This window comes from Cynocephalus volans, chromosome 14 (genome assembly GCF_027409185.1).
Source record: "Cynocephalus volans isolate mCynVol1 chromosome 14, mCynVol1.pri, whole genome shotgun sequence".
Taxonomy (NCBI): domain Eukaryota; kingdom Metazoa; phylum Chordata; class Mammalia; order Dermoptera; family Cynocephalidae; genus Cynocephalus; species Cynocephalus volans.
Window position 1 is genome coordinate 30466985 of NC_084473.1, and position 18477 is coordinate 30485461.

Genomic DNA, 18477 nt, shown 5'->3' on the forward strand with positions numbered 1-18477 from the left:
GAGGGGTCAACAAACCACCTGTAAAGGGCCATTTGTGTTTGTTTTTGTGGTGAAATATAATAACATAAAATTTGCCATTTGAACCATTTTAAGTGTACAATTCAGTGGCATTAAGTATATTCACAGTGTTGTACCATCATAACCTCTAGAACTTTTCATCATCCCAAACAGAAACTCTGTATCCATTAAACATTAACTTCCCGTTACCCACCCCCAACCATCTACCCTCCCCGCAATCCCTGGTAACTTCTGTTCTACTTTCTGTCTCTATGAATTTGCCTATTCTAGGTGCCTCATGTAAGTGGAATTGGACAATATTTGTCTTTTTGTGTCTAACTTGTTTTACTTATCACAATGTTTTCAAGATTCATCCAAGTTGTAGTATGTATCAGAATTTCATTCCTTTTTAAGGCTGAATAATATTCCATTGTATGTATATACTATATTTTGCTTATCTATTTAGGCAGTTAGGGTTGTTTCCATCTATTGTGAATAATGCTTCTGTGAACATTGCTATGAAGTTGTTTGTTTATTGGGGGGGGGTTGCATACTAACATCCAGTTGTTTCAGCATCACTTTTTGAAAATGCTGTTCCCTCTCTCTTGAATTACCTTGTCATTTTTGTCAAAATCAATAAACAATATATGCTTGCATCAATCTCTAGGCTTTCTCTTCAGTTCCCTTGATCTGTATGTGTATCTCTTCTCCAGTAATCCTGTACTTTTAAGTAAGAGATATCTATGCATTTCCTACTATCATCCCAACTTATAAGATAATGCGACAAATCAACCACCTGTTACCAAAGAATATTAGATAATTGAGTAATTATTGAGTACGTGAATTTATTTGTAATCAGACATTTCATTTGCTACAGACAATGTACCAAAACTCTTCAAAACATTTTGTTCTTTTAAAATAGGTCATTTTGAAGAGACGGGGGAGCGGGGGGGCTCGTCTGATCCAGGGGCCCTGAACCAAGGAGTGGCGGAGTTTGAGAAGCCTGCAGCTCGGGGTTCGGCGACAGCGGCCCCATCGGCCGAAGTTCCGGGGGCGTGGGGCGCCGAGCGCGCGGGGTGGGGGGGGTCCTGGTCTTTGGCTTCTCGACTCGGTCCTGTTTCGACAGCGAACATGTCTCGGCCTGTCAGAAATAGGAAGGTCGTTGATTACTCACAGTTTCAGGAATCTGATGATGCAGATGAAGATTATGGAAGAGATTCGGGTCCTCCTGCTAAGAAAATTTGATCATCTCCCCGAGAAGCTAAAAATAAGAGGCGATCTGGAAAGAATTCACAGGAGGATAGTGAGGACTCAGAAGAAAAAGATGTGAAGACCAAGAAGGACGATTCTCACTCAGCAGAGGACAGTGAAGATGAAAAAGAAGATCATAAAAATGTGCGCCAGCAACGGCAGGCAGCATCTAAAGCAGCTTCTAAACAGAGAGAGATGCTCATGGAAGATGTGGGCAGTGAGGAAGAACAAGAAGAAGAGGATGAGGCACCATTCCAGGAGAAAGATTCTGGCAGTGATGAAGATTTCCTAATGGAAGATGATGATGATAGTGATTATGGCAGTTCAAAAAAGAAAAACAAAAAGATGGTTAAGAAGTCCAAACCTGAGAGAAAAGAAAAGAAAATGCCCAAGCCCAGGCTAAAGGCCACAGTAACACCAAGCCCAGTGAAAGGCAAAGGGAAAGTGGGGCGCCCCACAGCTTCAAAGGCGTCAAAGGAAAAGACACCTTCTCCCAAAGAGGAAGATGAGGAACCAGAAAGCCCTCCAGAAAAGAAAACATCTGCAAGCCCCCCACCCGAGAAATTTGGGGATGAAGGGTCTGAAGATGAAGCCCAGTCTGGGGAGGATTAAAAGTGATGATGGTTTGGGGAGAGATTTTATTAAAAAAAGAAAAAAGAAAAAAGAGGGGAAAAAAGAGAACCTACTTAAGATAGAACATGGTTTTGGCTATGGCTTGACTCATGGGCTTTCAGTGCTTTTTTCCATTTGTTTAAAATAACATTTTCTCTCTCTCTTTTTTTTTTCTTTTCTTTTCTTTCTTTTCTTTTTTTTTTTTTTTTTAAGAAAACCATTGTATGTTTAAGTGTTTAAGTTACCTTTTTGTCTGCTGGTCTTCTCTTTGCCACTACTCCCCTCCCCCACAATGAAAGCCATGTCAAATTTTTAAAAAAATAAATAAATAAAAAATAAAATAGGTCAACATACATTTTATCTTGCTTGCACTTTGATTTTTTTGTTAAAAACACTTGGAAAATTTTGTTGCATATACAATATTCATTTTATTTATTTTTTGTTTGTTTTGGTTTTGGTAACTGGCCAGTAAGGGGATCCAAACCTACTGACTTGCTTTAAAAATTATGGACTATGTGAATGACAGAATCAAATATTGATAAGGATGTTGCCTTCGAGAACTCTCATGCACTTTTATTAGGAATGTAAATTGGTATAAGCACTCTTAAAAATCAGTTTGTTGATTTCTGGTGAGTGGAGAAAATGTGATGAACTGTTGCTCACCAATTTTATTTGATAAGTGTATACCCTAGAGATACTGGCAGATATGCATTAGGAGACAGGTGCAAGAATGTTTATTGTGGCATTTTTTGATGTATCGAAAAACTGGAAACAATCTCAATATCCTTTAATAGAAAAAATAGTAGAACAAATTATAGGATGATATAGCATACTATGAAGAAGTCAAAATGAATGTGCTAGATCCGTATATATAGCAACATAGATTTCAAAAGAGATGTAAATTTAAAAAATAAAATAAAAGGAACTTGTATTATAGGTTTGGTTGCACTCTGTTTTAAGGATTTTTAAGCAAATAGGACATTGTTATCAATATTCTCACAACTCAGAATGCAAAATTTATACTGCTTTCTCTAATTTTCTTTCTTCAAATTAAAAAAACAAAAATACTTGTAAACATATAATTTCTTTATTAAAAACAGGAAGATGAGCATCCAAACACATAGTTAGAGTTGACTTATGACACATTGTTGATTTCTTTGTGTATCGTTACCAAGTACTTATTGAGCATTTACTCTTGACCAGGCACAGTGTAAAATACTGATGATATTGTGGTAAAGAAGAAATTGCTCTGTGTAAGGGACTGAATGAATGTAGTGATTTATTTTGGGGATGAAGAAATAGAAGAAGGGGGACTGGCCTGTTAGATTGTGGTAAAGCATTTCTTAATTGCTGTATGTGATATTTATAATAATACTCTATATTTTTTATGTTATCAAGAGAGTCATGATATTTTATTGAATATTGAAATTTCAAATAATATTAAAGAATAACATGAAAATTTTTCTCTGTTTCAAAGGATATATGAGTTGAGAGAAATGAAAACACAATTCTATCAGTGATTTCTACCTTTGCTTTACTATATCTCTGTTTAGTCATTTACAATGCTTTGCTGATTCTAAGAACTAAGAAATTAATTTTAAAAAACAATGAGATTTACATGTAATTATCTCTTTATAGTAGTATTCCGTACACATTTTGATTATGCTGGATTTTAGATCCTTGTTAAGCTTAACTTGGATCAAGAATTAATGTTTTAATCCAGTCATTTGGTTCAAAGAAAATAGGAAAGTGTTACTAAATGCCACAGTTGTAATCTTATCTACCAGTTCTCGTTATATAGTCACTTGTTAAATAAAAACTCACTCTAGGAAAGAGGCACTCATCAGTGAACACATTACATTGTATTTGAATATAATTAGATTGAACAGTGGTTTTTTCTTATTGAAATCACATATTTTTCAATACTATATATTTAAAAAATCATTTATTTAAAATAATTTTCCCTAAATAATTATTTTTCCTCCAGTACATCATTTCAGTGGGTATAAACATTAATACCATAAGATGATAAGCAAAAATGGACTCACAGCCCTAAAATTTTGAGAAACATTGTAGCTATATTTCCCTCTTGGGGATTCATAAACACATGTAAGATGCTAAAAGTACTAAGAAGTCATATAGTAATGTTTCTCAGACTTGTTTGATCACAACCCTATTTTTCATGTATTATCTGTCAACAGCATGCTTTGGGAAATATTTAGTGTACTCATGACATAAAAAAACATTTCTTTTTAAAGCAGGACAGAAGGAGCAAGCTGTGGAATGGTATAAGAAAGGTATTGAAGAACTAGAGAAAGGAATAGCTGTCATAGTTACAGGACAAGGTAAGATTATTCTCATATTTAGATTGGTTTATAGCCATCCCAAATTATATGCGCACAATTGCCCTGATTTCAGATCTCTTTATCTTAACAAAGGTATTTAAACATATTTTTAAATGTTATTGTTAAAATTTGCAGACTTATAGTTAATACTTTATTGTCTTCTGAAAATGAAGTTATAACCAGATACGCTCAAACTTGATTACATGTAGCAGTTACATAGCAACTAGTACATTACTTGTGTCCTCTTTGGAGCCACTGTTGGTGATCAGTCACGTGTTTTAGCTCCCTCTCCTTTTTATTTTGGCAGCTGGCTTGTGGCAAGGATCTAACCCTGGACCTTGGTGTTATCCGCACCACACTCTAACCACCTGCCAGCCTAGCCCTGTTTTTTGTTTTGTTTTGTTTTGTTTTGTTTTTTATTTCATTTTTTGACCGGTAAGGGGATCGCAACTCCTGGCATGGTGTGGTCTGCAGCCAGTGAGCGCACCGGCCATCCCTATGTAGGATCTGAACCTGCAGCCTCGGCGCTACCAGCGCTGCACTCTCTTGAGTGAGCCACGGGGCCGGCCCCTAGCCCTGTTTTTGAAACATGGTTCTTTCTTCATTGTCAAGGAGGAAAGGAGTGGTTAATCCACAAACTCCCTTTATGCTTGTGTGTAGTGCTTCTTGACTGCATATTGTAATATGAGCTGTAAATGGCTTATTTTGATCCACACTTGGCTTTTTGTTTTTGTTTTTAAAAAGATGACCGGTAAGGGGACCTTAACCCTTGACTTGGTGGTGTCGGTACCACACTCTTCCAAGTGAGCTAACTGGCCATCCCTGTATAGGATCCAAACCTGTGGCCTTGGTGTTATCAGCACCACACTCTCCCAAGTGAGCCACGGGCTGGCCCCACACTTGGCTTTTTTTTTTTTTTTTTTTTTTTTTTTTTGTCGTTTTTTCGTGACCGGCACTCAGCCAGTGAGTGCACCGGCCATTCCTATATAGGATCCGAACCCGCGGCGGGAGCGTCGCCGCGCTCCCAGCGCAGCACTCTACCGAGTGCGCCACAGGCTCGGCCCCACACTTGGCTTTTTAAAAGCAGTTATTTCTCATCTTTACTTTCCCATTATCTCAATTTCAAAATTAAAGTCTAATTATAACTAACATTTATTGCAAACTTACTGTATGCCCAAGCATCATTGTAAGTACTTCATATGTATTCTTTTAATATCTCTCTCTCTTTTTTTTTTTTTTTACCACCACCCCACACTCTGTAGCTGCTGCTGTTCTCTTTACTTTTCAGATGAATTACCTGAAGTACAGAGAAGTCAAGTAACTTACTGAGTTCTCGTAGCTATCAAGTGACAGAGTTAGGATTTGAACCCAGGCAGTCAAATTCTTAAATATTGTGGTATGAATATTGTATAATATATAGGTACCACTGTTAAATAAGTAGAGTACTTCAGTTTATCATAGATAAACTAAATTCAGATGCAAAAATAAGAGTATGTAGGCTAAGAATCAATCCATCCAGTAGTTTTTGTTGGCTGGCTGATTGACTCTACTACTTATGTTAGCTAATCTCCAATAATTATAATGTGTCCAAAATATACCTTGCATTTTTCCTCTCCCCTTTATATTTTGACTCCTTCTCTAGATACTGGTCTCCTGTATAAAAGAAAACACAGTCTGGTCAGTTAGCTCAGTTGGTTAGAACCTTGTAACACCAAGGTCAAGGGTTTGGTTTCCCTTACCGGCCAGCTGCTGAAAAGAAAAGAAAACAGTGGAATAGGTAAATATGGAAGGTTGGGCCTTTGAGATATTGATGAGCATTACTTTATGAATTATGTGCAAAATATATTTGCTCTTCTTTGTCAATTATGTGGAAGAAAAGTTAGAAAAAAATGAAGTAGTGATAAGAACAACAATATTTTATTGAATCAAAATGCTTTTCATTGTACCACTAAGAGAAAAAGCAATGTCAGTTAAACCATGATACACTCTCTAATATCACTTACAATTTAAATTTTAATCTTATTGAATAGTCTGTCTTAGTCTTATTTAGACATTGATATAACAACAGTATTAGTATCTATGACCAAATTTGTACATCCAAAGTCAGTGACAGACTATGGTATCAGCAGCCTGGCTGATAGCATTAGCAAGTAGGCATTGATTGTAAAATGCATCCCAATTTCAAAGATTTTGAAATGTGGGGAAAAAATGTCTTAGACACTATGAAATATGAATGAGATCCATGAAATACCACGGTAGGTCTGAAACCATTATGAGTAACTATAATTTTTTTTAGTAGATATGAGTATTATTTGAAAATAATATTTTCTTGATTTCTTTCTTTCTTTTCTTTCTTTTTTTTTTTGGCTAGCCCGTATGGGTTTATTTTCTTAATTTCTTTAATAAAGACTTTGACTCCCCCATGAGAGTAGTTGGAGTGATATTTTATCTTGAAACAATATTATTAGGGAAACATAGATATCTTAATTAATATTATTTTTTTTTCTTTCAGGTGAACAGTGTGAAAGAGCTAGACGCCTTCAGGCTAAAATGATGACTAATTTGGTTATGGCCAAGGACCGTTTACAGCTTCTAGGTAGCAATTAATATGTTATGTAATTGGACGTGAGATGTATTTGAAATGTGTGTTTAATGAAATGTTAATTGTAGATAGGAATAGATTAGTGATTGAAAATGTTGTCTAGGCTTTTTTAAAACTCACGCAAAGTTTCTAACATAAAAGAGACAGTAGTATAATGAACTCCTAATTATCCATCACTAAACTCTAATAATTATCATTTCATGGTCAAGGTTTTTTTTGTTTGTTTTTTTGTTTTGTTTTGTTTTGTTTTGTTTTAAAGATGACTGGTAAGGGAATCCTAACCCTTGACTTGGTGTTGTCAGCACCACACTCTCCCAAGTGAGCTAACCCACCATCCCTATGCAGGGATCTGAACCCGTGGCCTTGGTGTTATCAGCACCACACTCTCCCAAGTGAGCCACATCTGGCCTTCATGGTCAGTTTTGATTTATTTTTACCAAGGGCTGGCAAACTGCAGCCCATGTGCGAAACCTAGCTCACTGCCTATTATTATAAATAGTTTTATTGGCGTACAGCCACTTTCATTCTCTTTTGTAGTGGCTGTGGCTTTCATGCTACAGTGGCAAAGTTCAGTAGTGAAACAGAGACAACACAGCCCTCAAAACCTAAAATATTTATCATCTGGCCTTTTATAGAAAAAGTTTGCCAACTCAACTTTATATCTCTACTCACTCTCCCCCCTTTATATTATTTTGATACAAATTCTTGACATCTTTTTATTTCACTTATAAGTTTTTCATATTGTATTGCTAAAAGATAAGGACTCTAAAAATAAAATCACCAAGATAACATTATCACACTTAAAAAGTAACAGTTTCATTTAATATTAACAAAAGAAGGCCAGAGTTCAAATTTCTAATTTTCTCATAATTTAATAGCTTTTACTTCTTTTTAAGAATTTAATTGTTTGAATTGGGATCTCAAAAAGATCTATATATTATGCCTCTTTTAATGTATAGGTCCATCTGGGTTTTTTTTTCTTGCAATTTATTTGTTGATGAAACCACGTTTTTGTAACATAATATTTCCTACAGTCTGACTTTTGCTGCTTGTAGCTCTGTGGTATCTTTTAACATGTTCTTCTGTCCTTCCTGTAAATTGATAGTTGGTTATAGAGCCTTGGTCAGATTGAAAGTTGATTTTTATCAACTTTTTTAATGACAGGACTACTTCATAGGTGGTTGTGTGTGTGTTTATCAGTAGTTTTTCCATCTTCATGCTTAGTTAGCAACAGTTAACTATGATGAATGCCTAGTGACACTTTATTTCTATCATTCTTTCAGCATTCATCAGCTGGAATAGAAACTTTTCCTCATCCTTTATTTGATGGTATAGGTTTTAAATATATATATGTTTGTGTGCGTGTGTGTTTGTGTATATGTATATATATTTTTTTCCTCTTTTTGGAGACTGGCCAGTATGGGGATCTGAACCCTTGACCTTGGTGTTACAACACCATGCTCTAACCAACTGAGCTAATTGGCCAACCCTAAAAATATATTCTTAAAGTAAATCTACCCCTAAAACAAAGTGAAACAAAAACCCACCATACATGAGTGGTTCTTCCATACCTGATTTGATAGAAATAGTAGAGATTTGGTAAGCAGGCAGACCTTATTTATTTGTAGCTCTGTGATTTGGGGCAAGTTATTTACATGTCTGAGCCTTTTTTTCTTTAGTCACATTTTAAAAATGAGATTAGTAGATATTTATCCCGTGTTTGTGACTGTTAAATTACTGAAGGAACCTAACCCATAATACATACTTTTAAAATGTTAGTTTTAATTCATCTCCTTACCTGTCTTTAATCACCTCCCCTGCCTGGGTAGAAAAATATATTCATACACACATACCTATATATTTTATTCATTCATTTAGTCTCCTATGATTATTGTGTTTGTAGGTTTTTTACCTCATCGTAGCTACCCTTACTACTTTCGGATAGCTAACAAAGCAGTGTTCCCTGGCTTCAGTGGCTGAAGGGGTTTGCCTTCTTCCTTCCTAAGTGAAGGTTATTGATATGTCAAATATAATTAAATATTGTATCAAAAGTTGTTGTAATAAGTAATTGTTCTAATTGGTACTTTCCATGTATTTTAGCTATAAAGCCTTTCAGTGCATGTGTAAAAGTATGATTTATGATGTAGAATAAGTTTGATTATGGAACATTTTGTAACATTTCAAACCAAATAAGAGTTGGTTTTTATCTTTTATTTGAAGTTGTGATATGATAAAACATTGGAAGGATCTCGTCAATGACAGACTTGTTTTTGAGTACAACTTTGTAATTTATTTGCATTATTAGAGGAGAGGACAAGAAGAGAATATATAATACAACATGAAGCTAGGCATTAAAAGAATTGACATTTTGGGTGTTTTAAATTGGTTGCCCATTTATGAAAGATGTTACTTTATTTACTTTTGTTTTGGCAGCTGGCCGGTACAGGGACGGAGCCCTGCACCTCAGTGTTAACAACACCGCGCTCTGTCTAACCAGCTGAGCTAACTGGCTGAAAGATATTACTTTAAAAGCAGGGAGGGGTGGATGGGAAAGGAGACATCAACAAATTCCTCTCTTCCAGGAACTCAGAAGGATTGGGAGTGGATATACCAAAGACAGTGGAAAAGATCAGTGCGCAGATGTGTAGTAAATAATATAATTCCTAATTTGTAATGCATAATATTTCTGTATTATGTGCTGGTTAAAAATTGGAGATTTTCAGAGGTGTGATGCCAAATAGCTATCTAATTAGGATGGAGAATGGGGAGAATGAGCCTTGAGTTCTCCATACAGGCTGGTTTGAGAAGATGCAACTTCTCTGATAAAGATGGAAGAGTTCATATATTTTATTTACCTTTAGTTTAGTGATTGTGAACGTTAGAGCAAACCTGTTAAACCTGCTGTAGATAAAGATAGTTTTGGTGTCAGCATCTTGATATACCTGGCAGTTATACTTCTTTTTTTAAACTTAACTTCATTTGAGATCCATTTATTAAATGCCTACTTAGTACCAGGTATAGTGCCAAGGGATATAATAAATTTATTTATTAACTTAACAAATATTTATTTGGTGGTTACCATGTGCTAGGCACTCTTGTAGGCACTTAGAATATAGACAAGGATCCCTCCTCCATAGAGTTTATATTCCAGCGAGGAGAAGACAGGTAGTAGACAAATAAATATAAAAAACAAATTATACATTATATTAGAAGTTGATAAATATACAGAAAAACAAAAGTAAAACATGAATTAGGATTGGATGGGAGGTGGTTTGGGTTTTTAGTTTTAAACGGAATGGTCAGGGTATCTCTCTTTGATTAGTTGACATGAGTTACCCATGAAGATACCTGAGAGAGGAATGGTCCGGAGAGAAGTAAGAGCTGATACAAAGCCTTAAGATAATGTACCTGGTATGTTTGTGAAGCAGTAAAGAGACCATTGTTCCCAGTAAGGAGAGTGTAGTAGTGATGAGGTCAGAGAACTCATTAGGGGGGAAGGGATTATCACAACACACAGGGCCTTATAGTCCACCATGAGGACTTGGTCTTTTACCACCTGTGAAATGGAGAGCAATCATAAGCATTTTTAGGAAAGGAATGACATAATCTCACTTAAATTTTGGAAGGATCACTGATTGCTATGTTGTGTATAGAATCTAAGGGTAGAACCAAAGGAGAGCAATTAGGACCCTGTTGGAGTAATCTAGGAGAAAAATGGTGGAGGCTTGGGCCAGGGTGCTATCAGGAGAACTGGAAACAAGTGGTTGAGTTATGGTTATATTTGAAGGTTGAACAAACAAATTTACTGATAGATTGGACAAAATGTTCCTGAGTTTATAGAACTCATAATGTTGTGGGAATGGCAGATACATTAAAAGATCATCATTATCACTGCAGGATAGAGATATACAAATATTTTGTAGGAGTGGGAAAATAGATGTCTGAGAAAGCTTCCTGGAAGTGAAACCTAAAGTGCAGATTTAAGAAGATAAGCAAAAAGTACTAAAGAATGTGAGAAAAGACATCTTGGGAGGAAATGACAGCATGAACAAAGACTCAAGGGTAACAAACAGCATGGTGAGTAGGGCAGGGTAGAGACATGAAGTTGGGATTGCTCAGGCATGAGAGAGATAGGCAGATCATGGGTGGCCTGGTATATCATATGAAGAAGCTTGAACTCAATGAGCAATGAGAAGCCACTAAAGGGTTTTAAGTAGAAGAGTTATACGGTAAGATTTTCTTTTTAAGTAGATCACTCAGATGATTGTATGGGGGTTGGATGTCAAGAAGCAAGGTCACTGTTATTTTTTATTTTATTTTATTTTTCCTTTTTTTTTTTTTCTTTTAAGGTCACTTTTCTTTGGTTTGGTCTTCTAGTACAGAGTCAGTGGCTATTCTTCCCGTTCCTTCCTGTGTCTGTTTTAATCTAAGTCATTGATTAATATACTTTTCTTGACATTGGTGTTACAACACTCTGCTCTAACCAGCTGAGCTAACTGGCCAGCCAACCTTAGTCATTTTAAAAGGAAGCATTAGTCTAAGTTTACTTTCTTTAACAAAAATGAGGGCCGAGCCCGTGGCGCACTCGGGAGAGTGCGGCGCTGGGAGCGCGGCGACGCTCCCGCCACGGGTTCGGAAGTGGGAATGGCCGGTGCACTCACTGGCTGAGTGCCGGTCACAAAAAAGACAAAAAAAAAATGAATTGGAGCGGGGTCATAGTAGCAGTTTTCTGCTATAGTTATGTGTGTGTGCTTCTACATGTATAAGTCTAAATTCTGCGTACCTAAAAACAGGTTCTGTAGTTTTGTTTTGTTTTTTTTTAAATAAAGATGACCGGTAAGGAGATCCTAACCCTTGACTTGGTGTTGTCAGCACCACGCTCTCCCAAGTGAGCTAACTGGCCATCCCTATATTGGATCCGAACCCATGGCCTTGGTGTTATCAGCACCATACTCTCCTGAGTGAGCCACAGGGCGGCCTAAGTTCTGTAGTTTTTTATTCCTAATTATTAGTTATCAAAACTAAGGAATTAATTTCTCTTTATTTTTGTTATATAATGAATGTTTCTGTGAACTTTTTGTTACATTTCATTGAAGAAAGTATTAGTTGATAAAGAAGACTTGTACAAATCAGTGTTTTTTCTAATTTGTGACTTTATCTTTGAGAAAAATTAGGTGACCTGCCTGTTAGCTAACCAAAAAAATAAAACAAAATAAAAAACTCCAAGGTATATTGTATCAGCCCGCTCTAGGATATAAGGATACAAAAGCTGTGCGGTACTTTGTGCTTTGTACAGAAAAGGTAGCTGCTATTTAACCTGTCCCAAAGGCATATATGGTTTTACTGTAAACGAAGCATGGCACCTACTTGTATGACCTTGGAAATGAAAATTTTAAGAGAGTTAGTATATGTGCTGTGTTTTTACATGTATTCACTGACTTACCGGTACAGACAACAAAAATCAGTTATGATGACTTGGACTATTTCAGCAAAATAAATATGGTAAAAATTGAGCCCCTATTATGGCTGAGGCATAGAGTACATACTTTGTATACATTATTTAATCCTTGAGACCCTCGGAAAACTGAGGCTAAATCAAGGTTATGTCACTAGTAAGTGGTGGAGCAGGGTGTATATCAACTAGCATATAAATTGACTGCTTGAATGGGGGAAGAGAATGCAGCAATGATGAGGATTGACAAGGAAGATCAAACTGCTGCCCTCTTCAGCATCAGGTGCAGGACTTTGAGACCGAGATCTTGGGAGAGTTGTTTGTTGTTGTTATTTAAAGTGGGGGTAGGGTTGAAATAATCCTTTTGAATTTTTAATTATTTTAAAAAATGTAATATAGGCACATGCCACTAAATTTTATTAAAAATTTAAGTTTAGAAAGCATCCGTCCTATACTATGCCCCAGCCACTTATTTCCCCTCCCTGGAGACAGCTGCTATTACGTTTTTGTGGGTCCTTTTTAGAGGTAATCTTCATGTATATAACTGCATATGTGTGTGTTTAAATTTGGTAGGGTACTGTACACATAGTTCTGCAGCATGCTTATTCCATTCTGCTTTATTGCATTTATTTTTTGCCTGATGTATGTTAGTTAATGTAGCTGAATATAACATTTCCTGACATTTTGTAGTTTCTTTCTGTGCCATTTTAAATGCTTGTTCTCCTTTCCTGAAATGTCCTTTCTTTTTATCTTTTCAAACCCTGGCCAGCTCATAGCCCACTTCCTCTGTAAAGCTTTTCAGTGGTCTATTTCTTTTGTACCGTGCAGTCTTTTTCATCTTTTTTTTTTTTTTTTTTAGTATGGTTGCATTGTAAGTTGCTAATTATATTTAATAAATATCTGGACAATAGAGACCATATTCATTTTTTTTAATCTCCATAGAAGTCTCCTAACACAGTGATTTGGACATATTACATAGTCAGTAAATATTTGCTGGTGATAATAGTAATATATAACTGCCTCAATTACCAAACCTGAATAAGGCATATTTTGAACTTAGCCATTCACTTGTTAGTTTTTGTTGCTATGTTTATGTCTGAGTTTTTACTAATTATATTTTTAAAGAGAATTTTATATAAATGCAAAAACTCTTCATCACGTAACAACTTTGTAACACCTTGAATAATTTTTCATTTCACATGCACATTTTATTTGTTCTTTATATTTTTTTCTTTCTGTTTATTTTGTTCTTTTTTTTTTTTTACACCCTATCTGGTGCATAGAGAAGCTGCAACCAGTTTTGCAATTTTCCAAGTCACAAATGGACGTCTATAATGACAGTACTAACTTGACATGCCGCAACGGACATCTCCAGTCAGGTGGGTTTAGGTTAACTAACATGTAAAATAATAAAGCTTGTACACAAAGTAGAGTCTTGTTTAACCTGGTGATGTTGATTTTATTTCATAATGGTAGATTTAATTGTTTTTCACAGGGCTATATTGAAAATACAGTATTCCTATCATTCATAGTATACAAACATGTAACAAATAAGAAATAGCCATTCTAAATATGCTTTATTTGCATATTTTGTAACCTCTAAGTTTTCTTTTTTTTTTTACTTTTTTTGTGGGGTGGGGGAAGCTGGCTGGTATGGAGACCCGAATCCTTGACCTTAGTGTTATTACACCGAGCTCTAACCAGCTGAGCTAACTGGCCAGCCCTACATGTGAATTTTTTATTGTAGTACCTGTTAGAAAAAATTTGGGCCGGCCCGGGGCTCACTCGGGAGAGTGTGGTGCTGATAACACCAAGGCCGCAGGTTCGGATCCCATATAGGGATGGCTGGTTTGCTCACTGGCTGAGCGTGGTGCTGACACCACCAAGTCAAGGGTTAAGATCCCCTGACCGGTCATCTTTAAAAAAAAAAAAAAAAAATTTGGAGCTTCACATAGTGAGGAGAAATATTAGAATATTGTTATTTACTGTGGATTAAACCTGTTTTCCATGAAATTTGGGGATCAACCTCTGCAGAAGATTAAATGCTTTTTTGTTTTGTTTGGGTGAAGGAATCTTCATTTCGTAGGTTCTCTGACAATTCAGCTAGTTTTTTTTTTTTTTTTTTTTGGCAGCTGGCCAATATGGGGATCTGAACCCTTGACCTTGGTGTTATAATACCACACTCTAATTAACTGAGCTAACCAGCCAGCCCATCTCAGCTAGTTTTATTGGTGACTTTTTCAGCAATAGTTTCATGTCTAGGGCTTAAATTTTATTAAAGTAAACATTACTTTGTTCAAATTGTTGCAGAAAAACCTTAGGTTAGGCTATGAGACAACTGCCTTCTTTATTTATTAAGGTTTTAATAGAGAAGAGGTAGAGTAAATGGATTTCTATGGACAGAAGAAACAGTTGGTCATCAGCTCTTTCCCTTGTGGCTTCACCTCTTCCTTAAGGAGTTCTCACTTTGGTTTGGTCTTCTAGTCCAGAGTCAGTGGCTATTCCTCTTCCCATTCCTTCCTATGTCTGATTTAAAATGCCATTTCAAGTATAGATGTAAGTACTTCGCCTGTTCGTCTTAGCATGTCTGTGTAGGGCTGACATTTTCTTAAGGAAATTTTTGATAAAAACAAAGAAATGTAAGAATCCATCACACATAAATAGTTGTTTCCAAAATACATATTGAGATGTAATCCTACCAGGGTAAATAGTAAAAGTTCTCTAGCCCTGAAGAGCTGGTATCGCTTATTATCTTGATTCTCTTCTATTTCTTTACACATGCTAGATCCCACTGTATTTCTCTGCCATGCCAAAAAAAAAAAAAACTTTTTTTTAAAGGCATCTTCCTCTTCCTGGGACCCATTTTAAAGAATCAAACTTATTTCAAATCCCTGGTAATGTCCTATTAATTAATTCTGTTTTATAGTTGGAGGGACATATTGACTTGAAAGTTAATGTATACAGCACTGGTATTTGATAAGCAGTGAACCCTAGGGAATGAGCTAGCTCACTCAGGCCTAGTTTATTAGTGTTACTCCCTTCTGGAACATTCTGGGATGTTTCACTTGGATGAGTTACTTCACCTTCCTTAGGAAGTCATCATACCAGAATCTACTTATTACTATAATATGTTATCTATGGTGTCCAATTTTCAAGTCAAAATTATTAGACATGCAAAAAAATAGGAAAGTATGACCCTTATTCAAGAAAAAAACCAGTCTGTAGAAACTGAGTGGGCCCAGATGTTGGATTTAGCAAAGACTTCAAAGTAGCTGTTATAAATAAGTTCAAAGAATTAAAATAAAATATGGCATCAGTTAACAAATGATAAAAATAATGGATATTCTAGAGTTAAAAAGTATAGTTACTGAAATTAAAAACTTTATTAGATAGCCTCAGCAGTAGGTAGGGGATGTCAAAAGAAAGATTCATCAACAGAAATTACTAAATCAGATGACTCCTGTAGTGTCAGAAAGCAGATTGTCTGCCTAGGGCTGGGGGTGGTGAGAGGGATAGAGTGAACATGGACACAAGGAAACCTTAGGCTATGAAGGAAACGTTTTATATCTTGATTTTAGGTCTGTTTCACAATTATGTACATCTTCACAAACTCATTAAATTGCATACTTTATTTATTTATTTTTTATATTTGGCAGCTGGCTGATATGGCGCTAAACAGCCAGCCCCTAAATTGTATACTTTAAATGGATGCAGTTTATTATTTGTAGATTATACCTCAGTAAAGTTGGTCTTAAAATACTGAAGGGCATATTTTCTCTTTCTTTTTTTTTTTTTTTTTGGAGGCTGGCCAGTATGTTTCACTGTATTTTCAAATATTATTCTTATATTGCTATTCCTGATTTATCAGTTTTTGATACTTACTAACTTCTCATTGGTGGAAGAAGACTGAAAATTCTCTTACTCTACCATTGCCCTTTATTTCCCAATATATCGTCATGCCCCACATAAGGACATTTTGGTCAAGGACAGACCACATAAGATTATAATGGCTATACCATATAGCCGAGGTGTTTAGTAGGCTGTACCATCTAGGTTTGTGTAAATAAACTATATGATGTTTGCTTAATGACAAATTACCTAATAATACATCTCCCAGAACTGTTCCCTTCATTAAGTGACACGTACATGTGGGTCTTCAAAAAGTTCATAGAAAGATGTGTACTATATTTTAATTCAATTTTTCCACCGTTTTTTGGTGGCTGGTAGGTACAGGGATTAAACCCTGGACTTTGGTGTTATCAGCACCATGCTCTAACCAATCCATGAACTTTTTAAAGTACTCTCGTATATTGTATTTTTAGTTATTTTTTTAAATTATAGTAAAATTACTATGACTTAGTAAATATTGTTTACCCAAAGCCAAGTAGTATATACTATGATTTTTCTGTCTTGAGTTTTCCTTCCCCACAGGTTTTCTGATTTTTCTTGTTCTCTAACTTCATGTTATATAGCTTTTTACTTTTTTCTGTGTTTAAGTTGCTTTTTAACCTGATGACATCCTTTTGTAGTTCTTTTAAAGTGTCTGTAGATAAACTCTCTTAGGCTTTCTAATGTCTGAAGATAACCTCATTCTGTTTGTTTTTTTTTTTATTTTTTCCTTCTTAAAAGATGACTGGTAAGGGGATCTTAACCCTTGACTTGGTGTTGTCAACACCACGCTCTCCCAAGTAAGCTAACCAGCCATCCCTATATAGGGGTCCAAACCCTTGGCCTTGGTGTTACCAGCACCACACTCTCCCAAGTGAGCCATGGGCTGGCCCTTGAAAATACCCTCATTCTTATGTGGCAGGTCACTTTTTATTCCCTCATCATTTTGTTCATACCTCATTGCCTACTGACATTTGTTATTTTTGGTGAAAATTCTGTCTTTATCATAGATGTTCGTTGTGGAAATTTCTATCTATAGTTTTAGGACTGTGTAGTTTCTGTCTGAAGAAATTCTTCTTTAGTCTCTTTTTTTCCCTCTGAAATGGATGCTAATATAACATTACCCTAGGCAGAAATTGCTTTTTTTCTTCACATCTTTGCTTTTGCTTATGCTTTCCCTTTTCTGGAATGCTTTCTTGCTTCTTCCCTGATGGTCAGTATCCATTAGTTTCTTGAGAGTATGGTTCAGAACTTTATATTTATGTACTGGAAAAACCTCTTGATCAACCTTACTCTATTCCAAAGTTCCCTTATTTTGAGTTGTCTTATCATTTGTGTTGCTTTGCCTCCCACGGATTTGTCACCCCTTTTCCCTTGGGTGATGAAGCCACCAAAGATTACTCAAAGCCCATCTCTTGTGAGCAGTGAGATGCCACAGAAAGGGGTTAATATATCCCAGAACCCTCAAGCGTGAGGCATTCCTTCCATTTGGGAAATTAACCATGAATTGGGGTTCTCTTCCTGCATTTATTCTCCAGACCAGCAAGTTACAGGAAGAGACATAGTTTTAACAAGTTTAACAATAGAAGCTAGTAACATTCGGTAAAAACAAGTCACATGACATTTCATTAGACAATTAAGTGATCTACCAACAAAAATTTGATCTAGCAAACATTTTTTTTCTCCCTCCAGCAGCTTCCCAGTAACTTTACATATCAGTCAGTAACCTGTCTGTCTTTGAAGCAGCATCCTCGCTGTGTTACAATTCTTTATCTTACAACAGAGACTCAATTGCCTGAGGAAAATTTCCTGTCCTTTGCAAGGTCAATATTTGAAACTGCAAGGCTTTGGAAAACCAGGCCCTGTCAAGTACATTTCCTTTATGAATCTTCTACAATTTGGATATACATTTACTAATTATTATAAATTGTATCTGTTCCTTGTGTTCTGTAGATTGAATCTGTTTTTGAAGATAGGGACCATAGTTCCATTTTTTGTTTTTATTTTTCCTGTACTTAGTATGCTGTGCATTATTGGCCATTTGATATACTTCTTAGTTTAGGTAAATGAATCTTCAATCTTAAGACTTTGCTGAGATAGGAAGTTCCAGCTCTTATTGTGACAGGAATAATTCTAGAAGTCCTAGTTGTTTATGTCATAGAACAATAATCCAAGATAGTTTAGAGTGAGTCTATAATAATCTTCATGACTGTGATAAATTTAATTATTATAAATGAACAACTCAAAGTTGGCCTAGTTTTTGAGTATTCAGGTATGTGGTCATAACTGTCTCTTTGCAGAGCTATATATTTTTCCACTTGTCTTAGAGG

General features: G+C 35.8%; 2 protein-coding genes across 6 annotated transcripts in view; both read left to right on the forward strand.

Moving 5' to 3' along the window:
* SPAST (spastin) overlaps positions 1–18477 on the forward strand; it is a 63128-nt gene that overhangs the window by 15264 nt on the left and 29387 nt on the right. For 2 of the 5 annotated variants that reach the window (XM_063078529.1, XM_063078527.1), the window contains exons 2-4: positions 4119–4205; positions 6718–6801; positions 13543–13638. In XM_063078529.1, the coding sequence (XP_062934599.1) occupies positions 4119–4205; positions 6718–6801; positions 13543–13638 (267 nt within the window). The remainder of the gene's footprint in view (positions 1–4118; positions 4206–6717; positions 6802–13542; positions 13639–18477) is intronic. The other 3 variants (XM_063078528.1, XM_063078530.1, XM_063078532.1) reach the window with 3 other exon arrangements.
* LOC134363261 (nuclear ubiquitous casein and cyclin-dependent kinase substrate 1-like) lies at positions 1083–2017 on the forward strand. Its single transcript, XM_063078825.1, is given in 1 exon segment — positions 1083–2017. A coding segment is annotated over 1 exon segment (732 nt). The 5' UTR covers positions 1083–1128; the 3' UTR covers positions 1861–2017.